General features: G+C 51.6%; 1 protein-coding gene across 1 annotated transcript in view; it reads left to right on the forward strand.

The window, feature by feature from the left end:
• Positions 1-3,186: 3,186 nt before the first annotated feature.
• The window catches only part of TMEM72 (transmembrane protein 72), a 29,976-nt gene continuing 20,640 nt past the window's right edge, over positions 3,187-12,522 (forward strand). The window contains exon 1 of the mRNA XM_076010393.1: positions 3,187-3,331. Coding sequence (XP_075866508.1) covers positions 3,262-3,331 — 70 coding nt within the window. The 5' untranslated portion in view covers positions 3,187-3,261. The remainder of the gene's footprint in view (positions 3,332-12,522) is intronic.

Consider the following 12,522-nt stretch of genomic DNA (forward strand, 5'->3'; position numbering starts at 1 on the left):
CTGACCCAGTAAGACACCTTCCAGACACTTCCACAGATAAGGAAATCAGGACAGGAAAGAATAAGGAATGTCCCAGGCCACACAGCTACTAACTGCAGAGCTGACCTTTGTACCCCTCCCTCCCCTCCCATCCCGTCCCCACACTGCATCTCTGCCAGGCTGGGCATCCAGGAACCAGGCACAGGTGGGCAGAGAAGAGCCAGGCAAGGTGGAAAACCAAGTTCTCTTCCTTCTCCCTTCCTTCGTATGCCAGGGAGCCAGCAAAAGTTGTCTTCTTACAGCACTTCTTGGAGCATTTCTCTGGGTTCTTTCAGGAATCACAGATGTCTGGAAGCAGAGACCACGAGGTCCGAATGGTCCAGCAGTGTGTGTGAGAACCATCGGAGCATCCTCCCCCAGCCCGCACTCACACGGCCCCAGGGAGTCCTCCCCTCCCCCAGCCCACCCTATGGCCGGGCAGCCGCTGGCTGAAACATCTTCCCCTACTTTGAGCTAAAATCTCTGCCTCCAACTTCTATCCACTAGCCCAGGTTTGTACTCCTAGGTTGCAATGGAAATTGTGTTTTCTTTGTGTAACATCCACGTCACGCCATTATCCAGAACAGCTGGCCCTGGGCACACTCTGCTTTATAAACTGCTATAATTTGAGATTCCCTTCCGGCCATTCAGAGTACTTTTCCACACGCCCTCACAGCCACTGGCTTTCTGTCCTTCCCTCTGTCCTTCCCCTCCTCTGCCTCACACACGCCTATTAAACGGAGCTGCCCTGGGCACCGATTTCTCCAGGAAATGCCCCTCTCTTTTTCCTCGGGGCCCATTAGTGACTGCAGGGTCAGGCCTGGATGCCTGGGGCTTCACCACTTTCCCATCCAGTTCTATTTCAGGGTTGCTGGCACCGTTTTCTCTGAACTCTGAGAGGTCTAGGGAACATGTCGCCCGCCAGCCTTCTCCCTCCCCAGGGGGCTCCGCAAATGGGCTTAAGGCGGTGGAGGTGGCGTCAGTTCTGCCGTAGGCCTCTCTGTGGTTTCTGCAAGAGGGGCCCTCTCGGGCTTCCTCCACACTTTGTGTTTGCAACGGGCCCTGTTCTCCTTCCACCAGCAGCCGCCTCTTCAGTGCCTCTTAGCGGGGCAGCCCCGATGATGAAGCCCCAAACTCAGCCTGGCCGGCTCTCCGTCTGCCCCAGCCTGAGCCCTGTGCACAGAGAAAACCCTCCCGCAGAAGAGGCTGTGGAGAACTCAGTCCAGGCGCAATCCACCGCCAGGCTGTAACCGGAAACCTACCTCAACCGGCTGACGATGAGGAACAGGTAGTTTAGCAGCTGCAAAATGTCCCCGGGTGCCCGGTGCTGCTCACCTCATGGGCCGTGAGCTGGTCGTGCCCCTTGCCAGACCCTCCCCATCACCAGGTCGTGCACGGCCATCCCGGCAGGCAGACCCAAAGGGAGGGAGAGCGGCCCATCCTCTCACCCCTTGTCAAACTGAGAGCACTTTCCCAGAGGGCACTAGCACATGCCCCTCTGAGCTGTTTGAGCAGAACTGGGTCACACCTGCATTCCTAAACTGTCTCTGGGAAGGGGAGGCCGTGGCCACAACCCCTGGACTGAAGAGACTCAGCAGCCCCAGGCTCGGAGGAGTCCACCCCTTCTGAACGTGCACGCCTCAGATGTAAACCAGCTCGCTGCTGTGGGGCCAGCCGGCGCTCCCCGCCCCGCACAGAAAGGAAGAGTTCCTAAAGGGTGAGGAGCTGTTCAGCGTGTGCCGCGAGGCCCAGACACCCCCGGGGAGCAGGCTGTGCAGTGCCAGGACACATGGACGTTTAAGAAGGTTGGAGTTGATAAATAGTTTGCTCATAGACAAGCACAGTCTGTTAACCCAAGAAATAAATATGTGAATCACACATTTTTAAACTCCATCTTGAAGATGAGCACAAAGGTTCTTGAATTCATTTAAGGGTAAAACATATTTTTAAAAAAGTGGTCTTTATGGAATGCCATAGTTCTTGGTCAAGTTAGTCAATCAAATTAAAATAATTTTAATAACAAAAAATACCTGTTCATTATATCAGGGTGCATCATCCTCAACAAAGGAAAAAGCAGAACTAACTATTCCTGAGTTTTCCATTATTGCAGGGGGTGCTCGACTTTACCATGTTTAATCTAACGATTTTCAATTTTATGATGGTGTGAAAACAATACACAAAACATTTGTATGTTTTCTTGTCTATCCTGTATGAGCAAAGGGGTAAAAGAGTTCAGAAAAAACACCTAGGAGGAGAACTAAATCTTGATATTATTCAATCCAGTATGTCAATTATTAAGTTAAGAATCAGTGAAAGCCCACCATTATCCGGTTTTGGAGGCTGGGTTCCTTGGCACAGCTCGTACTTTGAGAACCACCAATCCAGCCAAAACCTCTCATTTATTTTCTGTAAAAGTTGCTAAGGCTCATACCTTTGGGTTTCCCCAAGGTCACCCGGTTAATTATTGACACAGCAACTCCCCTCCCAAAGAATCGAGGTGATTTCCCACATCCCATCCCATGTCAGGGATTCCTGTCAAGGATAAAGGAGGGGCCTCTGGGTGGCGTGGCCCGAGCTGAGCACGTATGGTCAGAGTCCAGATCTTCCACGGCCTGGAAAGCTTTCTCATCCACCTATACTACGCACACAGAGGGATGAAGCTTGCAATTGGTTTCAAAGGTTGCCTCTACTGGAGATTTAAAGACACATCCGTCTTGGCCACACACACACATAGGACCTGCAAGTGCACTGTCCCCTCCAGAGGCTGACGCCCCAGGCCCCCAGCGGGTGTGTGGTCCAGGTGCCACTTTCTAGGCACTGCCTGATAAGGAAGGGCCTGGGCTGGCTCCCCGGCTCCCTCCTCCCAGCAGAAACGGTTAATTGCCAGCTCGGCTGCCTCCAGCCCAGCCCTAATCCCCATCTCAGGCGGCTGCGCTGGGGCCGAGCTGCTCCAGGCCAGGTTGGGGCTGCGTGGAGCAGCAGGGGCATTCTTCCAAGGTAATGATTAAGCCGACTGCCTGGCAAGGGCACGGGCTGACAAGCCAGGAAGGTGAGTCCTGTTCACACCTCGGCCAGGCTGGGGTGGCCAGGACTGGTTTGGAAAGGCAGGGCCCCCGGCACGCAGGGGGAGGGGGGTGAGCTGGCAGCCACAGCCTCCCGCCTGTGCAAGGACGTCCAGGAGCATCTTGGGGCCAGAGCCTCTGCTGCCTGCCCTGCTGGGACTCTGCCCTCAGCCCCACCACCATGAAGCTCCAGGTGTTCTGGACGGGGCTGGAATACACCTGCCGGCTCCTGGGCATCACCACTGCTACAGGTAAGACCCCGCCCCCCAGCTGCCATTCCCTGCACGCTGGCACAGCACGCAGAGCTGCCCGAGTGGCGGGAGGTGGCTGGGAGACGGCCAGGCACATCTGGTGACTTCTGTGCTTCAATTTCTCTCCCAAGACCCCCAGAAGAACTGCTGTGCGGAGCAGCGGCAGGTGTAGTGGGGCGAGCTTCAGGCCAGGAGCCTGGTGCTGGATCTCTGCTTGGCAACTCGCCCTCCCTGTGACTCTGGGGAGCCTCAGGGTCCGCTTCTGTGAAATGAGTCAAAGGGGTCTGACCCCTACAGTTCTGAGGTGGACGTGGGGATGGAAGGTGAAGGCAAATCTGGGACTCGAGTTCCTGCTGTATACTATGGAAATGGTCCACTGAGCCCATCCTGCCTTGCTCAAACCCAGCCCTATGGCATGGAGAGAGAATTCCCAGTCCCGGGGCAGCTCTGCCCTGCAGGACGGGCTGAGCTGGCTTGGACACGGAGGTCGCAGGCTCCCCTCCGGCCACCCAGGTGCCCTGACTGCTGGAACGCACTGTGGGCTCAGGGACAGAGAGGGTCCCCTTGCTGGAGTCCTCTCCCTCCCCCAGCTGATCACAGGGCTACCCAACTGGCCAGAAAGACAGAGGGTTAGAACAGAGCTGACCACCGCCATCCTGAACCCAGCCTGCCCACTGCCCCAGGCAGACACACCTAGCCCCGTGTCCCCTATGGGGCCAGGATCTGCATCGGGGAAGTGAGCAGATAGTGTTCTGAGCCCTTAGCTCTGGGTCCCGTCGTCTCTGGAGGACAAAAAAGAGACACACACTCCTTATCCAAGCCTTTCCCCAGCATTGGGCAAAAGCTTGCCCGTGGGTCTGGCCGAATGGGAAGGGTCTCCTAGCTCAGACTCAAGCCAGGCTGGTTCCCACCCCAGCCCTGTCACTTGCCCTGTGTGTGACCTTGGGGAGCCACCTGGTCCCCCAGGACTATGCTTTCTGATCTGTAGGGTGGAGATGCTGGGCCTGTTGGCGAGGTATTTCGACAAATCAAGGACGTCAGGAATTGAGCATAGCTAAGTGGAACTGAGGGTGAAAACCTCCATGACACACTCCAGAGCTCAGTGAGGACCTGGGCCATTTTGAGAGGACATGGGCTCACCATGTGTTGGCCAGTAGGCTCCTTCGGCATCTAGGCCATGAGTTAGAGCAGGAAGGGCTGCTGGGCGGCCTAATGCCACCCCTCCTGTTACAAGATGGAGCACCTGAGCTCCAGCAGGGGTGGTGAAATTGTGCAAGGTCATGCTGCATGTCAGAGGGACAACCAGTGTGGAACCCTGGTCCCTTGATTTCCACAAAGGCCAGGGCTCTGGCCAAAGCCCTCCCTGCTTCTAGGGCAGGAAGCCCTGCCTATCGGGCAGCTGGAAGGGTCCAGAGCTGCTCTGCAGAGGCTCTCAGTGAGTGAGCTGGTAGAGAAGCCAGCCCCAGACTCTCTCAGACCATGTTGTCACCTATGCATAAGGGAGTGGCCACCGAGGTCCCCAACAGCCCATCCTGGGAAGGGGAAGGTCACCCTAAATAAGTTTCCGTATCTGGGCTTAGAGTCTACCACTGTTGATTTGAGGCCACCCCGCTCCCTCTTGGTCTTGGTTTCCAGATACGTAAAATGCCAAGAATCCTAGTGTCTGTTTCCCCAGCCACTGTCCACCCAGAGCTGAGGCCGCCTCCTGTCAGGAAGCTGTTTCAGGATGTAGGTATCCACCCTTCTAATGGATTAGCCACAGATAGCTTAAGAATCTGATTTATCTCAGCGAGTGGAAGGGTCTGCAGCCCCCTCCCCTGACACACACACACAGACTCACACACAGACTCACACACAGACTCACACACACAGACTCACACACGAACACACACACAGACTCACACACAGACTCACACACAGACACACACACAGACTCACACACACAGACTCACACACGAACACACACACAGACTCACACACAGACTCACACAGACACACACACACAGACTCACACACACAGACTCACACACAGACTCACACACACAGACTCACACACACAGACTCACACACACAGACTCACACACACAGACTCACACACAGACTCACACACACAGACTCACACACACAGACTCACACACACAGACTCACACACGAACACACACACAGACTCACACACAGACTCACACACAGACTCACACACACAGACTCACACACGAACACACACACAGACTCACACACAGACTCACACACAGACTCACACACAGACACACACACAGACTCACACACAGACTCACACACACAGACTCACACACAGACACACACACAGACTCACACACAGACTCACACACAGACTCACACACACAGACTCACACACGAACACACACACAGACTCACACACAGACTCACACACAGACACACACACAGACTCACACACACAGACTCACACACAGACTCACACACAGACACACACACAGACTCACACACACAGACTCACACACGAACACACACACAGACTCACACACAGACTCACACACAGACTCACACACACAGACTCACACACGAACACACACACAGACTCACACACAGACTCACACACAGACACACACACAGACACACACACAGACTCACACACAGACTCACACACAGACACACACACAGACTCACACACACAGACTCACACACGAACACACACACAGACTCACACACAGACTCACACAGACACACACACACAGACTCACACACACAGACTCACACACGAACACACACACAGACTCACACACAGACTCACACACAGACTCACACACACAGACTCACACACGAACACACACACAGACTCACACACAGACTCACACACAGACACACACACAGACTCACACACACAGACTCACACACAGACTCACACACAGACACACACACAGACTCACACACACAGACTCACACACGAACACACACACAGACTCACACACAGACTCACACAGACACACACACACAGACTCACACACACAGACTCACACACAGACTCACACAGACACACACACACAGACTCACACACACAGACTCACACAGACACACACACACAGACTCATACACACAGACTCACACATGGACACACACACACAGACTCACACACAGACTCACACATGGACACACACACACAGACTCACACACACAGACTCACACACAGACTCACACACACAGACTCACACACAGACTCACACACAGACTCACACACAGACACACACACAGACTCACACACAGACACACACACAGACTCACACACACAGACTCACACACAGACTCACACACACAGACTCACACACACAGACTCACACACACAGACTCACACACAGACACACACACAGACACACACACAGACTCACACACGGACACACACACACAGACTCACACACAGACTCACACACACATTCATAATGCCCCTCATAACCAAACCTTTATCTCTGTGCACGGAGCTGCTGTTAATGCAGAGGGCGGGGCGGGCCTCTCTCTTGGTTTTCATATAAGATCCAGGCTAAAAATAGGCCACGAGTTGCCTTCTAATGGCCAGGCTTTCAAATAACCTCGCCGGGGCTTTCTAGAGTGCTGGGAGGGAGTGGGAAGCAGCAGAGGGGCTTTGGCACTCTTGGGCAAATCTCAAGTTTCTTCCAGCATCACTAGACTCCTGGCCTATGTCCAGTGCATAAGATTTGCAAATTCCTTATTCTCCTAAGCCTCTTTTTTGTTGAAATCCTCTGTTGAGAAGTTCAGGCTTCATTTACAGGTGCACTGCTGCTAAGGAGGAAATAAGACTTGAAACAGAGGCCCTGACTTTGCAGAAACTGTGGCCAGGGGATCTAGGGTGGCCCCTTCATGTCCCTGCAGGCACGGCATGTGGGTTCTCCAAAAGATAGGAAGGCATGTGACTCAAGGGTGCCCAGCATGTCACCTGCAGGTAGCAGACAGCCCCTAAGAGCCTTCTCCCTGGACCCCCTGAGGATGGGAGCAGGGCTGTCGGAAGCGCTAAAGGCACCAGGCCCCAGGTGCCTCCACCAGGACAAGGAGGTGCTGCATTGAGCTGGCTCCTGCTCCTCTCCCAGCCCCTTTGGATGAGCCCCCTTAGGACATCCAGCAGCTCCATGGGCCCCTGCTGCCCCACCCTGGTGTCCAGCCCCACACCACACGTGGTTTTGGAGCACAGGTGGATCATTGTCACTGCCAAATAGGGCAAACAGGCCATGGGCAGACTGCACCCAGTGGAAGTGTTTCTAAAATTAGAAAATTCCATCCCTTTGGTGTAGTCGTGTGGTTTCCAGGTCATCACAGACCACCCCCACCATTGTCCCACACTAGCCTCATTTGCATCATCTCCCTGGCCTAGGAATGCAGGAATGCATCTGGGTGCGTGCATGTGTGTGCACACGCGTGTGTGACCTCCAAGTGGCTCAGTTGCTGAGATGTGGCCACCCACAGAAGCAGACACAGCTGGGAAACCACACACAGACCCATGCAGATGCTGGGACACCTGCCAGTCCCTTCTTCAAGCGGGTTCTCACTGTGTCCACCTGCTGAGTGAGAGCCACAGGCCCCAGGGAGGCTGCAGACCTCTGTCAGGAAAGGGCACTTGGGAAGCAGGTTTGACTGCGCTGGGAGTCCAGGGGCCCAAGGCACTCTTCCTCCATAAAATGAGAAAGGGCCTGCCCCCATCGCCTAGGCAGGCAGGGTTGCCTCCCTTTGCACATCGGCCACCCTCTTGCCCTTCATCCTCATGGGATCTGCAATAGCTCCCCACCCTCCCACCCCCGCCTGCAGCCGGCGGCCGGCCAGGAGGATGATGGGAAGAGCTCCCTGTGTAGCAGCAGATGACACCCCTCTTAGGCCCTGAAAGCCCCTCCTCCAGCCTGTGTCTTTGCACACAGACATGCATGGGCTTCCCCAAAAGACATTTGCCCAGTGTCTCTGGGCACTTGGGTGAGGCTCGCAAGGTTCCCTAGAGCACAGAGGCTCAAGCCTGAAGCCTCTCACTGCCAGCACTCGAGGGCTCACTTCACTCTTCTAGCCCCTGCTCGGTAGCAGTAGCTGACCATAGGCATTATTATATATTTGAGCATTTACTATGGGCCAAGCTCTGTGCTACAGGTTTTAAATGCAGTATCTCGTCTCATCCCCCTAACTATCCTCTGAAGCACCATCATGCTCAGCCTCCTACCCGCTGTTCAGAGGCAGGAACCGAGGCTTAACGGGTAAAGCTCCTTGCTCAAGGCTTCACACCCAGGAAGCAGGGACGTGAGTTTCCTAGTGACGGTCTACTCCCGAGACTCCACTCTTGATCACTGTGTCCTCCACTTAACCCAAGCGATGGTATGTCTCTCCGTATCTTCATGACGCCAAGATGCAAGATAGGAAACACACAAATGCTACCAGAAAGGCCTGATCAGAGCTGCCCAGAGGCCACCCTGGTGCCCTTGCCCTGGGTCAGCCCTGACCATGCACAGGCTCAGGCAGGGGGGTCGTGGTGAGGACAGACCGTTACAGTGGAATGTATAGTCAAGGGTCACACTCCTAAATCTAAGGACACTGATACTCTATCTAGCTGCCCATTCTGTCTCTGCATGCTTGCCATGCATGCTTTAATTGGCACCACCATGACGCTCTCCAGCCAAACCTGCTCCTGGACCCCCTCCAGGGACAAACAAATCTGCACACATCTCCAGAGGGAACTATCACAGTGTGACCTTGCCTCTCTGGTCCAGAGGTGCGGGACTGACAGCATGCTTCTTGGTCCTTATCTTGCTACAGCCCCACAAATGCCTGTCGGGCCTGGAGTGCTAAGCTCAATCTCAATCCCATTGCAGAGGTGAAGGAACTGGGGCTCCAAATGCTCAGGTAGCTTGGCAGAAGTCACACAGCCACCAGCAGAGGCCCGGTGTTGGAAGTCTGGTCCGCTGGAGCACACAGCAGCAACAGGTAGCTCCAAAGGGAAGGCTCCGCAGAGCCCACAGGACACGGGGAGATGGAGGCAAAGCCGTTTCCACACAGCGGCCTGCCTGGATGTGCCATTTCTCACAAGTCAAGTGCTTGGGGTCAACCTGAGATCCATTAGGAGTTTTGTTTTGTTCCGGGGTTTTGACCCATCAACCTGCTTCTCTACATGACAGACACGGCCACGCCCCCAGCGGCCCCAGTCCTCACCCCACACTCTCACAATGGGAACTTATTCATATAGATGAGGACATAGAGGCATTTAAAGCCCAGGTGTTGTCATCATTGTTTAAAGGGTGCAGCAAATGTGTAGTGTGACCTTAGCCCTGCTTAAAGCCTTCAGGAAAACTGATGTTTCTGAAGCAACTGTCTTGGTCCCTCCACGCTAATCTCCACCCTCTTAAATGTGTATCCCGTGACAACCTCCAGCCATTTAAGACAGCTTCACACACTCCAACATGTCTGCAGGTGACTTATTACATCTGCCAGACCGCAATGTGTGTGCACGTCTTCCAAGTGAATGTTGACCATTTTCCTTTCCCGAGGTAATTGTCTCCATGAGTAAGCAAATATCCTCCTCTTGTTCTGCCCACCTACTACTGAAAGACAATAGGATTTGGTTGGAGCATTCTTTTCTGGATTTCTTTGTGCCTGTGGCTTCCTTCTAGGTTTAAAATAAAAAATCTGGAACTCCGCTAATGATTCGTTCACTTGGCAAACATTTGCTGAGTCCCAGTCGTGCAGTGTAGACACATAGTAGGATGTCTGACTGGGGAGGCGAACTAGTAAACACACGTCTAAGCACCGGGCACTGCAGCATAGTGGCTGGGAGGGCGGGTTCGTGCCCTGTCCTACTGCGTACAGTGCGTGACCTTAGACACAGCACCCAACCTCTTTAAACTTCAGTTTCCTCCTCTACAAAATGGGGATAACCATCGTGCCCACCCTCTGGGCTGTAGGATTCAACATAACAGTGACTAAGCAGCAAACTGCCCGGCACGTGGATTCTCACCCATGCTCAGTGAGGGTTAATTTTGGAGGAACATGCGGGCTTACGACCTGCACAGCAGGGTGATCAGCTCCTGTTGTGGGTGGAAAAAGAAGGAGGAGCAGAGGAAAGGAGTAGGTCAGCATGTGGCCAGAGAGGAAGGGGCCAGACTGTAAAAGCCTTATACTGGGCGACCTTCCCCTTCACATCCAAGCTTGGGCTGTTAAGGTCACCCACAAGAACAAGGTTATTTCTACACCACATCCAGTGAGCCAAGCAGAAGGAAGACAGCAGACTCTCTCATTTTTCATGTGCTGACGATTCTTCCAGGATTGCCCTTGGTTCTGTTCAGCCTTTTGAAGAGGGCTGTGAAGGACAGGGACATAGACATAGTGGCTGACACTTTGGACAAGGAACCCGACCGTGGGCCAGGCAAACGTCAGGCCAAGAAGCATGGCATGGCTGGCATAGATGGAGTACCCAGGGAGGCGTGGTCATTGTCTTCTAGAAAGCTACCATGCGGAAGAGTGAGCAGACACACTCTTTGAACACCAAGAAAGAATAAGAAGCAAATACCTCGGGTTTCCCTGACATCAAGACCTCAAACAAATCTCTGCTGTTGGTCCTTACAAGGATGGTCTCCCATTCTACATGGGAGACACTATCCCCAGTAGTGCCAGTGAACCATACAGCCCACAGAGTCATTCTCATAAATGAAGTTATCACTAAAAAGTGGTGTATCAGCCCAGGTGGCTTCACAGGTGAATTCTGTCAACATTTAAGAAACAATATCTATTCTACACACTCTTCCAGAAATTTGAAAGGAGGGAATACTTCTCAACATTCTATAAAATCTCTATTTATATGAATACCAAAACTAGACAAAGATATTACAAGAAAAGAAAACTATAGACTATTATCTTTCATTGGCATAGACATAAAAATTATAAACAAAGTTTTAGCAAATAAAATAAAAATATATAAAAAATATATCATAATGAAGTGGAGTTTATCTGAGAAATGAAAAGTTGTTTTAATATTTGAAAAATCAATTAATGGAACTGACCATATGCTGTGGACTGAACATTTGTGTCCCTCCACCCAAATTCATATGTTGAAATCTTAACACCCAAGTGATGGGATTAGGAGGTGGCGCCTTTGGGGTGATTGGATGATGAGAGCAGAGCCCTCGTGGGTGGAATTAGTGCCCTCATGAAAGAGGCCTGAGAGCACCCTCAGCCCTTCTGCCATGTGACTCCAGTGAGAGACAGCTGTATATAAGGAAGGGCCCTCGGGCACCAAAGCTGCCAGCACTTGGATCCTGGGCTTCTCAGCCTCCAGAACTGCAAGAAATAAATTTCTGTTGTTTATAAGCTTCCAGTCTATGGTCTTTTGTCATAGCAGCCTGAATGGACTAAGAACACCAGGTTAACAAACTAAAAAAGAAAAGCTGTGTTATCAAATATTTAGATGATAAGTAAATACAAAGAAACCTTTTGACAAATGATAGAAACTTCTCAGCCTAAAAAGCACATCTACAGAAAACATACATCTATGTAAAAGCAAAAGACCAAATGTTTTTCTCCTAAGACTGGGAACAAGACAAGGACGCCCACTCTCACCATTTCTAGGCAACATTGTACTAAAGGTTCTAGCCAGTGTGAGAATGCAAGAAAAAGAAACGAAATTGCATATAGACTGGCAATAAAAATGAAATACTCTTTATTCACAAATGACATGATTGTAGAAAATCTGCTGGAATCTACCCCAAATGCTACTAGAGCTAATAAAGGGATTTGCAGATTTGCGGAAGACCTGATCAATATACAACAATACATTCCAGATACTAGCAACAAACAGAAAGTAGCATCAAATAAATGAAATATTTAAGAATAAATGCAACAAAAGATGTAAAAAAAATCATGTACTCTAGAAACTAGAAAGCATCACTGAGAGATAGTAAAGAGGAACTAGATCAATGGGACCTTGTTCATGAATCAGAAGACTCAGTATCATCAAGATGTAAATTCTCCTGAAAATTGCTCTAAAGTTTCAATGCAAGTCCAATCAAAATACCAGCAGGATTTTTTCCTAAAACTTGTCAAGCTGTTTCTAAAATTCACGTGGAAATGCCAAGGTTCTAATATAATCAAAACAACTTCGTAAACAAGTAGTAAAATTAGAGGACTAACACTACTGATTTTAAGACTTATTATAAAGCTACAGA

The sequence above is a fragment of the Microcebus murinus genome, chromosome 14, assembly GCF_040939455.1.
Source record: "Microcebus murinus isolate Inina chromosome 14, M.murinus_Inina_mat1.0, whole genome shotgun sequence".
NCBI lineage: Eukaryota > Metazoa > Chordata > Mammalia > Primates > Cheirogaleidae > Microcebus > Microcebus murinus.